This window comes from Oryzias latipes, chromosome 22, assembly GCF_002234675.1.
Source record: "Oryzias latipes chromosome 22, ASM223467v1".
Classification (NCBI taxonomy): domain Eukaryota; kingdom Metazoa; phylum Chordata; class Actinopteri; order Beloniformes; family Adrianichthyidae; genus Oryzias; species Oryzias latipes.
In genome coordinates this window covers 334,598-347,383 of record NC_019880.2, presented here as the reverse complement: position 1 = coordinate 347,383, position 12,786 = coordinate 334,598, and the positions used below count along the sequence as shown (strand labels likewise).

General features: G+C 52.8%; 1 protein-coding gene across 17 annotated transcripts in view; it reads right to left on the bottom strand.

Annotated features, from left to right (window-relative positions):
- LOC101164701 (nesprin-1-like) overlaps positions 1–12,786 on the bottom strand; it is a 108,198-nt gene that overhangs the window by 66,235 nt on the left and 29,177 nt on the right. For all 17 annotated transcript variants that reach the window (XM_023951580.1, XM_023951581.1, XM_023951575.1 and 14 more), the window contains 19 exons: positions 7,398–7,724; positions 7,140–7,327; positions 6,950–7,073; positions 6,718–6,884; positions 6,269–6,422; positions 5,578–6,197; positions 5,324–5,503; positions 5,104–5,254; positions 4,880–5,038; positions 4,500–4,682; positions 4,330–4,431; positions 2,981–3,184; positions 2,701–2,908; positions 2,239–2,351; positions 1,278–1,483; positions 1,059–1,208; positions 692–983; positions 443–615; positions 66–375 (listed from right to left, as the gene is read on the bottom strand). In XM_023951580.1, the coding sequence (XP_023807348.1) occupies positions 66–375; positions 443–615; positions 692–983; positions 1,059–1,208; positions 1,278–1,483; positions 2,239–2,351; positions 2,701–2,908; positions 2,981–3,184; positions 4,330–4,431; positions 4,500–4,682; positions 4,880–5,038; positions 5,104–5,254; positions 5,324–5,503; positions 5,578–6,197; positions 6,269–6,422; positions 6,718–6,884; positions 6,950–7,073; positions 7,140–7,327; positions 7,398–7,724 (4,011 nt within the window). The remainder of the gene's footprint in view (positions 1–65; positions 376–442; positions 616–691; positions 984–1,058; positions 1,209–1,277; positions 1,484–2,238; positions 2,352–2,700; positions 2,909–2,980; positions 3,185–4,329; positions 4,432–4,499; positions 4,683–4,879; positions 5,039–5,103; positions 5,255–5,323; positions 5,504–5,577; positions 6,198–6,268; positions 6,423–6,717; positions 6,885–6,949; positions 7,074–7,139; positions 7,328–7,397; positions 7,725–12,786) is intronic.

Sequence of the window (12,786 nt, the reverse complement as noted above, 5' to 3'; positions counted from 1 at the left end):
TGGATCATTAGTTAGATCTCACACAGACTCTCTTGCGTCGGCTAACTGATTCTGGTTGGGGTCACCTTGACGACGGCGGACACATCAGCAAAGCGTGCGTTGAGCTCCACTCTGGACTCTGGTCCGAATGTCTGGTCCCCGGTTTTTTCGTGCATCTCGGCTGCCTTCTCCGTCAGGCGTGACAGGATTCCGGCGTGGGCATCCACGTTAGCTTGGATGCTGCGCACTCGCTCCAGCAATGCCGACTTCTCTTTGAGACCCGGCTGCTGCAGCAGAACCATCCCCAGCTCCTTCTCCACAGACTCCATCCACTGGAGCAGCTGACTCCGGTCTTCCTGGAAGCTGCTCCACTGGGACACCGTCCACTCCAGGCGACTGAGGGGGCATGGCGCAGTTAGCAGGCGACCTCACCGTTACGGCGGGTAGAGAAGGCGCGTCCCACCTGTGGCAGCTGATGGCGGTCATCAGCAAGTTGGCCCACGCGTCCTTCAGGCTCTGCAGCTGAGTGTGGATCTTCTCCTGGGTCTCCAAGCTGCTGTGCTTCAGGACCTGCTCTCCTTTCCCTGCGGTCATGTTGAGCTTCACTTCCCCCTCCCCCTTCAAGAGCAGAATGTCCTGCAGGAAAGCCACGCCCCTATGGTCACTCATGTCACTAAGCTCGGAGTCAAACGTGCAGTCAGCGTTCACAGACCTGCACCAGGCCCAGCCTCTTCTCCAGAGTCTCTTTGGTGCCGATGGTGCTGCTGAGGGAGTCCAGCCGCTCCTGCACGCCGCTCAGCCAGCTCCAGCTGCTCTGCAGCGTCTCCTGGAAGGCCTGCTGCTCCTGCAGGGTCAGCTGGCAGCAACGCAGCCTCTCTCTGATACGCCTCAGCAGGGCCTGGTGCTGCGACTGCAGCTGGGCCGACACCCGGGTCTCACCGCCATCGCCGCGCCCGCCCTCGTTCAGCGCCTGGCCCTCCTGACAGAGGCGCTCGAAGGAGTCCCTGCATCCACAAAGAGTTAGACCTGGAGGGAAAAACTCACCTGCGTGTTTTTCTGCTGAAACCAGGAAGAAGAACCTTTCTCTGAGCACTTCCTGTTGGTATTCCTCCACCAGCTCCAGAAGGGCTTTTTCTGAGCCGTGCTGCTTGACCTCCAGCTGGTCGGACGTTACTCTGCTTTCCATCTGTTCCAGCCATCGCCTGAGCTTCTCCAGGCGACCTTCAAACCTGCACAGAGTTCTGTGTTGATATCTGGGGGTCTGCAGGGGGGGCTCGGCTGCTTTGAGCAGTGCGTACCCCCTCATGAGTGAGGCGCTGTCCTCCAGGATCTGCTGGTTCTGCCTGCACTGCTCCACAAAGCCGTCCCAGTCCTGCTGGATGGAGGACAGGTGCTGCTGCACCTGTGCAGCGCTGGCTTTAGGGAGGTGCAGGAGCAGCTTCTCTCCTTCCTCACACACCTGAGTAAGACGGGATTCCCCCTCCTCCACACGATCCATGGCCCCCTGCAGACAACCACAGGAGCAAGAGGTTCAAACATCAGCAGAGGTTTTATCATCAACGTCTGACAGCTGCAGGTGTAAGGAGGCAGAGCTGCAGAGAAATGCACGCAGGCGTGCGCTGTCTTCACGCAGAGGTGCGCTGTCTGCACGCAGGCGTGCGCTGTCTGCACGCAGGCGTGCGCTGTCTGCACGCAGAGGTGCACTGTCTGCACGCAGGCGTGCGCTGTCTGCACGCAGGCGTGCGCTGTCTGCACGCAGAGGTGCGCTGTCTGCACGCAGGCGTGCGCTGTCTGCACGCAGGCGTGCGCTGTCTGCACGCAGAGGTGCACTGTCTGCACGCAGGCGTGCGCTGTCTGCACGCAGGCGTGCGCTGTCTTCACGCATAGTTGCGCTGTCTGCACGCAGAGGTGCGCTGTCTGCACGCAGGCGTGCGCTGTCTGCACGCAGGCGTGCGCTGTCTGCACGCATAGGTGCACTGTCTGCACGCAGAGGTGCGCTGTCTGCACGCATGCGTGCGCTGTCTGCACGCAGGCGTGCGCTGTCTGCACGCAGAGGTGCACTGTCTGCACGCAGGCGTGCGCTGTCTGCATGCAGGCATGCGCTGTCTTCACGCATAGGTGCGCTGTCTGCACGCAGAGGTGCGCTGTCTGCACGCAGGCGTGCGCTGTCTGCACGCAGGCGTGCGCTGTCTGCACGCAGAGGTGCGCTGTCTGCACGCAGGCGGAGCCAAACGCCAACCGGAGCGTGTGCAGACGTACCTTCAGTTTCTGAAGCTTCCGTTCCACCGTCTGAGTGTCTCCTGATCGGTCCGAGCATTCCTTCACTATGTCCCGCTGTTCCGACAGCCACAGGTGGAACTCCTGGACCAGGCCTGTAGGGCAAACCGGTACATCTGTCACAAAAGCACCTGATGCAAACCAGAGGAAACCAACTCAAAAGAAGGAGGTTCCTTCTGAAGGAGGTAACAACAGTTAGAACCTCATAAGGTTCTCCTGGACTTGACAGAGGAGAGGAGGACTAGACAAACGCTGTGGGTTCTCCTGCAGCTCCTGAGTCTAGCAGGTCACAGATAAACTGGGTTTCATCAGCGCTGCAGCCTTTTCAGGGCCTCAGACGTGCACACACACGTGCACCTCAGCTTGCTGAAAGGTTGCTAAGTGCACGTCTTGAGGTCCTGCAGGTTACCTGCATGGAGACCCCCCCTCAGAACGGGTTCTTACGCAGGAACTGCTGCTGGAGGCCGCTCTGGAGGGACGCCAGCGTCCGGGCTGACATCTGGCTCACGCTGTCGTAGGTCTTGATGAGGTCCGTCAGTGACGAGCCCAGACCCGCCAGCTCCTCTGAAGGATACTTCCTGCACAGGTTGTTGAGCCCCTCCCTGGTGGTGTCGATGCTCCCCTGCTGGTTTTGGAGCTCCTTTTGAAGGTCCTGTGGAGAAGTTCAGGCGTCATGTGGGCAACATCTGAGGAGACTCCAGACGAAAGCTTTGAGAAACTTCACCTTCACTCTGCAGATGTCCTCAGGGTCCAGCCCAGTTGGAGAGGACCCCAGAGACTCCTCCATGCTCCTCAACCACGCTGACATCTGGGTGATGTAGTCCTGCAGCTGCCTCCTCTGGGAGCTGAAGTCCATCAGGTTTGCTGCAGACTGCTGGTGAAGCTTCTTGACTGCACCGATCTTCTCCTGAAGGTCATTCTCCAACACCTGAGTTCAGAAAAACCGTTAGGCTCTGCATGGTCACACACACGTACACTCACCGGCCACTTTATCAGCTCCACCTTGCTAAAACCAGGTCAGAACCACCTTAATCCTTGGTGGCACAGATTCAACAAGGTTCTGGAAACATTCCTCAGACTTTGGTCCATGTTGACATGACAGCATCAGTTGCTGCAGATTTGTCTGCTGAACATCCACGATGCTGGTCTCCCGTTCCACCACAGCCCAAAGGTTCTCCCAAAGGTTCTGGTGACTGTGGAGTCCGTTTGAGTCCAGAGAACTCATTGTCATGTTCTAGAAACCAGTCTGAGAGGATTCCAGCTTGATGACATGGAGCCTTATCCTGCTGGAAGTAGCATCAGAAGATGGTCCACTGTGGTCATGAAGGGATGGACCATCTTCTACGGTCCAGTTTTGGTGAGTCTGTGGGAATTGTAGCCTCAGGTTCCTGTTCTTAGCTGACAGCAGTGGTACCCGGTGTGGTCTTCTGCTGCTGTAGTCCGTCTGCCTCCAGGTTGGACGTGTTGTTCTTTCAGAGATGCTCTACTGTAGACCTCGGTTGGGACTAGTGGTTCTTTGAGTTCCTGTTGTCTTTCTATCAGCTGGAACCAGTCTGACCTCTGACATCAACAAGGCATTTCTGCCCACAGAACTGCTGCTCTCTGGATGTTTTCTCTCTGTAAACCCTAGAGGTGGTTGTGGGTGAAAATCCCAGTAGATCAGCCGTTTCTGAAATCCTCAGACCAGCCCGTCTGGAACCAACAACCACATTCAAAGTCACTTCAATCACCTTTCTTCTCTGTTCTGGTTTGAACTGCAGCAGATCGTCTGGACCATGACTACATGTCTGCATTCATTGAGTTGCTGCCGTGTGATTGGCTGATTAGACGTCTGCCTTAACGAGCTGTGTGCCTGATAAAGTGGGCGGTGAGTGTTTATGTGCACACAGACTGACACTGATGGAGAGGCAGAAAGGTCTCAGCAGTTGTGGATTCAGAGTCTTTCATAGGACACTTTGACATGAGGCTGTGAAGCAAGGACTGGAACCAGCAACCCTTCAGGGATGAGATGACAGCTACACTCCTCTTTATTCAAGGGGAAGAATCAGAATAACAGACTGGTGGATTGGTTACCTGGAGCTTGGCAGGAGTCTCCTGACTCTGGCTGCTCTTCTTCAGCTCAGACACTTTGATCTGCAGAGCTTCCAGTTTCTGCTCCTTCTCACTCATCTCTTCCTAAATCAGGATCAGATCCAGGATGAGAAGCTTCCGTTCTGTTGTTGACCTGGTGAAGGCAGACGTACCTGCAGTTCTGCGAGCCGCGCTGACACCTTCCGGCTGTCGCTGAAGTTGCTCAGGCTTTGGTTAAGCTCGGCGGTGGAGCTGCTGGTCCAGCTCTCCACGTCCTCGCTGATGTTCCGGACGTCCTCCCACAGGCCAAGGACCCGGATCAGCAGGTCCACGTTCAGATCCATCTTTTCAGACATCTGCAGATGAAATGGACATGTTCTCCTCCGTTCTGCAGAACAGCAGGTCCATGCTGCCATTCAAACACGCGGATGAAGAATGTTTGATAAAAGCTTCAGATGAAAGATGTCACCACACGCTTCAATGCTAGTCTTCTGATCCCCTGAACCATGACCTCTGCAGACCGGGAGCCGGTCCAACAGAAGCTCTGACTTACATCCAGCCACTGGTCCACGATGGCGTCCATGTCCTGCTTTATGGGCTGGCTGTCACACTCGGGGATCTTCTTCAGTTCCACCAGCAGCTGCTTCCCTTTGCAGCTGAACTGGTCCAGATCTGCGTGTCTGCTGCTCATCTCTGCCTTCATGGACTCGTGCTGCAGACACGTTTCTGCGTTTAGCTTCAGGAACGACGCGTCAGACGAACGCTGCAGCCTCTCACCTTTGCCAGCGCCCGTTTGGTCTCCTCAGCGTCCCTCAGGAGCGAGCTCAGGTCGGCCAGTGGCTCCGCCCTCCCGGTGACGTGGCAGACGCGGGCCTTCAGCGTCTGGTATTCTCTCATGAGTTCGGTGAGGACGCTGCACTGCTCCTGCCTGACATGGGGGGAGCAAGTAAGTCTGGCTGGGGTCAGACCGGACGCGCTGACCTCCTCCCGTCCTTACTTGTCTGCGATCAGCCTCCTGGCGGCCTCCCACGTGCTCCTCAGCAGGCCCATCTCACGCAGCACCTCCCCAGCCAGCTCTGCGTCTCTGCGGGCCAGCTGCTCCGCCTTGTCCTGCAGCCACTGCTCCTCATGCTGGTGAGCCTGGAGCTCGTCCTCCAGCTGGTTGAAGAGGCGGAGTCTGAAGGAGAAAGGACGGGTGGGGCTGCTGGGGGTTTCTAAGCTAAGGTGGGGGTGGATAGTGGTGCAGCTTACCGCAGCTGCAGCCCCTGCAGGCTGGCTTCCTTCAAGGTCTGCTTTTCTGCTTTTTCCTCGATGTCCTCCACCGCCCTCAGCAGCTGATCCTTCCTCTGGCGGAAGGAGGTCCACAGAGCCCCCAGGGCCTCGGCCTCGTTCTGCTTGGTACCCAGCAGGTTCCTGACCCCGTCCAGGTCTGCGCTGAGCGCGTCAGCCAGCATGCGGCAGGACTTACCGTCCTCAGAGCTCAGGTAGAGATGAGCTTTGCAGAGACTGCTGTCCAGACTGACGGCTGCCGTCTCCAGCTGATGGATGTCTGCGACGATGGCGGAAAGCTCCAGCTGCAGCTCCTCCACCCGCGCACAGTCCCAGCTCCCGGCGCTCTCCACGGTGTGTCTGAGCCCCTGCAGTACCCCCGCCACCGTGCTGTGGGTCTGCAGGAAAGCTGCCAACTTCTGCAGGCAGTCCACCTGCAGCTGCGCTGTCTGCAGCGCCTCCCGCTGAGGCTGCAAGCAGCTGTCTGCTCTGCTAGTCAGCAGCTGCGCATCTGCAGGCTCGCAGAGCCGACAGAGCTCTTGGACCTGCTGCTCCAGGCTCTCCCGGACACTGGACTGCTCCAGCAGGGCCTTCTGGGTCTCCTGTCAAAGGAACCAGGTGGGTTTGTGGTCTGACAGCAGACGGTTCTGCTGTCTCAATGGGAGGTTCTCACTTTGGTGTGTTCCACGGTGGCCTGCAGGCTGCTGATGCGGATCTGAGGGGCGGAGTGTAGATCTGACAGCATCCTTTCGCTCCACCGCGCAAACTCCAGAAGGGTCCCGTCCAACCGCTCCAGCTGACACAGATGGTTCTGAAGGTCCGATATTCTGCAGAGAGAGGACAATCAGAATCCGAACCTGCAGCACTGCAGTCCTGACTGTTCCTGGGCCGGTTCTGGTCTGGGTGGGCCCAGCCGTCCCTCACTGATGTAGTCCCCCGCTGCCCCCCTCCCCTCACAGTGCAGTCGGTGTTTCCATGACAACAGTGTGGGTGTGGCAGCAGTAAGGTTCAGATGAATGTCAGGAAGGAGCATGGATCGCCATCTCAAAGAGATGGTTTATGATTAAACCGTCACTTTAGCTCCTCCCCCTCTGACTGTCAAGTACAACCTGGGGGCTTCACCTTTCTGGGAGGGCTTCCTGCTGGACCCTCAGCCTTCTATGGAGGGTTTCCAGCTCATCCTTCATCTGCAGGACCTTCTGCTCGGGTGCAGAGTGGTAAAAGTCCATCCCCAGAGTCTGCAGGTCAGCGTGGGCCGTCTGCAGGGACCGCAGCTCCGGCTGCAGGGCCTGCAGGAACGCAGACGGGATGAGGAGCCAGCATTCATCCCACTCTGATGTGCAGGCAGACATACCTGCAAGTCCTGGATCTCAAAGCGCAGTTTGCTTTTATCAGCCGTCAGACATGGACCCTCAGGTCTGGATGAAGACTCGATTCTCTCCAGACAGGAAGTGAAGTTTGACAGCTGTTTCTCAAACCTGAACGGGTCACAAAAGTCAGCAAGTGGACTGAAGGAGGTCTACCTGGGCTTCAGTCAGGCGTACCTTTGCCATGAAGACAGCAGGCTCTCCAGGCGGCCCTGCCTGACCTTTGCCTCCTGCAGCGCCTGTTCCAAAGCGGCGCTCAGCTCCGTCACGGTTCGCTCAGCTGGTCCGTCGTCGCCGAGGCGCCGCGCAGAAGCTGAGAGCGCCAGCAGGGGCGCCTTCAGCTGCTGCAGAGCCTGACACACATCCTGCAGAAGAGACCCGAGTGAGCAGAAGAACAGCAACGCGGCTGTGGCCAGCAAAGGCAGATGTGACCACCGTGTGGCTCTGCAGAGCTCTGAAGGTCTCTGAGGAGGAGCTGCAGCCTCCCATTGGCCGATTCAGCTCGGCCTGAAGCTCCTGGAGACCCGCCTGAAGCTCCTCCAGGCTGCTGCTGAACTTCTGCTGTTGACGCCAGCGTTCCTGGAGAAGTCCGTCCAGCTGCTGGACGCTCTCCTTAAGCTCCTCCCAGTACCTCCCAATCTGGGTCAGGCGGGCCTTGATGCGAGCCGCCTCCCCCGATGACACGAAGCGGGCCAGCGAAGCGGAGTCCGCCTCCAGCTGCGGGAGAACTTCGGCTCGTTCCTGAAGCCCACGACGGACCTCCTGGAAAACCCAAAAGCAGAAACTGGAAAGACCTGCAAAAACAGTCCAACATGGTGTGAAAACCAGAGCTGAGAAGAAGTGAGACGAGGAAAAGTGAGACGAGGAAAAGTGAGCAGAAGAGAAGAGAAGAGAGAAGAGAGACGCTCCTCAAAGTCAGAGCAGGAAAGGATCCTCCATCACTCCCAGCCCTGGCAGTGTGTATTCATGAGTGTGTTCATATGTGTGTTTGTGATCATGTGTGGTGGTGTGTTCATGTGTGTGTTTGTGTGTGTGTTCGTGTGTGTTTGTGTGTGTGTGTTCATACGTGTGTTCATGTGTGTGTGTTCAAGTGTGTGTTCATACATGTGTTTCTGTTCATGCGTGTGTGTTCATGTGTGTGTGTTCATGCTTGGGTTCATGTGTGTTTGTGATCATGTGTGGTGGTGCGTTCATGTGTGTGTTTGTGTGTGTGTGTTCATGTGTGTGTGTTCATGCTGTGTTTATGTATGTGGTCATGCGTGTTTTGGTGTTAATGTGTTTTTGTGTGTTCATGTGTGTGTTTGTGTGTGTGTTCATGCTATGTTTATGTGTGTGTTCATGTGTGTGTGTGTTCAAGTGTGTGTTCATACGTGTGTGTGTTTGTGTGTGTGTGTTTTCATGTGTGTGTGTTCATGCTGTGTTTATGTGTGTGGTCATGCGTGTGTGTGTGTTAATGTGTGTTTGTGTGTTCATGTGTGTGTTTGTGTGTGTGTTCATGCTATGTTTATGTGTGTGTGTTCATGTGTGTGTGTGTTCATGCTTGTGTTCATACGTGTGTGTGTTCATACGTGTGTTCATGTGTGTGTGTGTTCAAGTGTGTGTTCATCCGTGTGTTTCTGTTCCTGCGTGTGTTCATGCTTGTGTTCATATGCGTGTGTGTGTTCATGTGTGTGTTCATGCGTGTGTTCATGCATGTGTGTGTTCATTTGTGTGTTCATACGTGTGTTCATGCGTGTGTGTGTGTGTCCATGCGTGTGTGTTTTCATGCGTGTTCATACGTGTGTGTGTTCATACCTGTGTTCATGCGTGTGTGTGTGTTCATGCGTGTGAGTGTGTTCATGCATGGTCATACGTGTGTGTGTTCATGCGTGTTCATAAGTGTGTGTGTTCATGTGTGTGTGTTCATGCCTGTTCATATGTGTGTGTGTTCATGTGTGTGTTCATATGTGTGTGTGTTCATGCGTGTGTTCATGCGTGTTCATAAGTGTGTGTGTTCATAGGTGTGTTCATGCGTGTGTGTGTGTTCATGCGTGTTCATATGTGTGTGTGTTCATGTGTGTGTTCATATGTGTGTGTGTTCATGCGTGTGTTCATGCGTGTGTTCATGCGTGTTCATAAGTGTGTGTGTTCATACGTGTGTTCATGCGTGTGTGTGTGTTCATGCGTGTTCATATGTGTGTGTGTGTTCATGTGTGTGTTCATGCGTGTGTTCATGCGTGTTCATACGTGTGTGTGTTCATGCGTGTTCATACGTGTGTGTGTTCATACGTGTGTTCATACGTGTGTGTGTTCATGCGTGTGTGTGTGTTCATGTGTGTGTGTTCATGCGTGTTCATAAGTGTGTGTGTTCATGTGTGTGTGTTCATGTGTGTGTGTTAATGCTTGTTCATATGTGTGTGTGTTCATGTGTGTGTGTTCATGCGTGTTCATATGTGTGTGTGTTCATGTGTGTGTTCATATGTGTGTGTGTTCATACGTGTGTTCATGCGTGTGTTCATGCGTGTTCATAAGTGTGTGTGTTCATACGTGTGTTCATGCGTGTGTGTGTGTTCATGCGTGTTCATATGTGTGTGTGTTCATGTGTGTGTTCATGCGTGTGTTCATGCGTGTTCATACTTGTGTGTGTTCATGCGTGTGTTCATGCGTGTTCATATGTGTGTGTGTTCATGTGTGTGTTCATATGTGTGTGTGTTCATGTGTGTGTTCATGCGTGTTCATAAGTGTGTGTGTTCATACGTGTGTTCATGCGTGTGTGTGTGTTCATGCGTGTTCATATGTGTGTGTGTTCATGCGTGTGTTCATGCGTGTTCATACGTGTGTGTGTTCATACGTGTGTTCATACGTGTGTGTGTTCATGCGTGTGTGTGTGTTCATGCGTGTGTCCATGCGTGTGTGTGTTCATGCGTGTTCATACGTGTGTGTGTTCATGCGTGTGTTCATGCGTGTTCATACGTGTGTGTGTTCATACGTGTGTTCATACGTGTGTGTGTTCATGCGTGTGTGTGTTCATGCGTGTTCATACGTGTGTGTGTTCATACGTGTGTTCATGCGTGTGTGTGTGTTCATGCGTGTGTGTGTTCATGTGTGTGTGTTCATGCGTGTTCATACGTGTGTGTGTGTTCATGCGTGTGTGTGTTCATGTGTGTGTTCATGCGTGTGTTCATGCATGTGTGTGTTCATGCGTGTGTGTGTTCATGTGTGTGTTCATGCGTGTGTTCATGCGTGTTCATACGTGTGTGTGTTCATGCGTGTGTTCATGTGTGTTCATACGTGTGTGTGTTCATACGTGTGTGTGTTCATGCGTGTGTGTGTTCATGCGTGTTCATACGTGTGTGTGTTCATACGTGTGTTCATGCGTGTGTGTGTGTTCATGCGTGTGTGTGTTCATGTGTGTGTGTTCATGCGTGTTCATACGTGTGTGTGTGTTCATGCGTGTTTGTGTTCATGTGTGTGTTCATGCGTGTGTTCATACGTGTGTGTGTGTTCATGCGTGTGTGTGTTCATGTGTGTGTTCATGCGTGTGTTCATGCATGTGTGTGTTCATTTGTGTGTTCATACGTGTGTTCATGCGTGTGTGTGTGTGTCCATGCGTGTGTGTGTTTTCATGCGTGTTCATACGTGTGTGTGTTCATGCGTGTGTTCATGCGTGTTCATACGTGTGTGTGTTCATACGTGTGTTCATGCGTGTGTGTGTGTCCATGCGTGTGTGTGTTTTCATGCGTGTTCATACGTGTGTGTGTTCATGCTTGTGTTCATGCGTGTTCATACGTGTGTGTGTTCATACGTGTGTTCATGTGTGTGTGTTCATGCGTGTGTGTGTGTTCATGCGTGTTCATGTGTGTGTGTTCATGCGTGTTCATATGTGTGTGTGTTCATGTGTGTGTGTTCATGTGTGTGTTCATATGTGTGTGTTCATGCGTGTGTTCATGCGTGTTCATAAGTGTGTGTGTTCATACGTGTGTTCATGCGTGTTCATATGTGTGTGTGTTCATGTGTGTGTTCATACGTGTGTGTGTTCATGCGTGTGTTCGTGCGTGTTCATACGTGTGTTCATGCGTGTGTGTTCATGCGTATGTGTGTGTTCATGCGTGTGTGTGTTCATGTGTTTGTTCATACGTGTGTTCATGCGTGTGTGTGTGTGTTCATGCATGTGTGTGTTCATTTGTGTGTTCATACGTGTGTTCATGCGTGTGTGTGTGTGTCCATGCGTGTGTGTGTTTTCATGCGTGTTCATACGTGTGTGTGTTCATACCTGTGTTCATGCGTGTGTGTGTGTTCATGCGTGTGAGTGTGTTCATGCATGGTCATACGTGTGTGTGTTCATGCGTGTTCATAAGTGTGTGTGTTCATGTGTGTGTGTTCATGCCTGTTCATATGTGTGTGTGTTCATGTGTGTGTTCATATGTGTGTGTGTTCATGCGTGTGTTCATGCGTGTTCATAAGTGTGTGTGTTCATACGTGTGTTCATGCGTGTGTGTGTGTTCATGCGTGTTCATATGTGTGTGTGTTCATGTGTGTGTTCATATGTGTGTGTGTTCATGCGTGTGTTCATGCGTGTGTTCATGCGTGTTCATAAGTGTGTGTGTTCATACGTGTGTTCATGCGTGTGTGTGTGTTCATGCGTGTTCATATGTGTGTGTGTGTTCATGTGTGTGTTCATGCGTGTGTTCATGCGTGTTCATACGTGTGTGTGTTCATGTGTGTTCATACGTGTGTGTGTTCATACGTGTGTTCATACGTGTGTGTGTTCATGCGTGTGTGTGTGTTCATGTGTGTGTGTTCATGCGTGTTCATAAGTGTGTGTGTTCATGTGTGTGTGTTCATGTGTGTGTGTTAATGCTTGTTCATATGTGTGTGTGTTCATGTGTGTGTGTTCATGCGTGTTCATATGTGTGTGTGTTCATGTGTGTGTTCATATGTGTGTGTGTTCATACGTGTGTTCATGCGTGTGTTCATGCGTGTTCATAAGTGTGTGTGTTCATACGTGTGTTCATGCGTGTGTGTGTGTTCATGCGTGTTCATATGTGTGTGTGTTCATGTGTGTGTTCATGCGTGTGTTCATGCGTGTTCATACTTGTGTGTGTTCATGCGTGTGTTCATGCGTGTTCATATGTGTGTGTGTTCATGTGTGTGTTCATATGTGTGTGTGTTCATGTGTGTGTTCATGCGTGTTCATAAGTGTGTGTGTTCATACGTGTGTTCATGCGTGTGTGTGTGTTCATGCGTGTTCATATGTGTGTGTGTTCATGCGTGTGTTCATGCGTGTTCATACGTGTGTGTGTTCATACGTGTGTTCATACGTGTGTGTGTTCATGCGTGTGTGTGTGTTCATGCGTGTGTCCATGCGTGTGTGTGTTCATGCGTGTTCATACGTGTGTGTGTTCATGCGTGTGTTCATGCGTGTTCATACGTGTGTGTGTTCATACGTGTGTTCATACGTGTGTGTGTTCATGCGTGTGTGTGTTCATGCGTGTTCATACGTGTGTGTGTTCATACGTGTGTTCATGCGTGTGTGTGTGTTCATGCGTGTGTGTGTTCATGTGTGTGTGTTCATGCGTGTTCATACGTGTGTGTGTGTTCATGCGTGTGTGTGTTCATGTGTGTGTTCATGCGTGTGTTCATGCATGTGTGTGTTCATGCGTGTGTGTGTTCCTGTGTGTGTTCATGCGTGTGTTCATGCGTGTTCATACGTGTGTGTGTTCATGCGTGTGTTCATGTGTGTTCATACGTGTGTGTGTTCATACGTGTGTGTGTTCATGCGTGTGTGTGTTCATGCGTGTTCATACGTGTGTGTGTTCATACGTGTGTTCATGCGTGTGTCTGT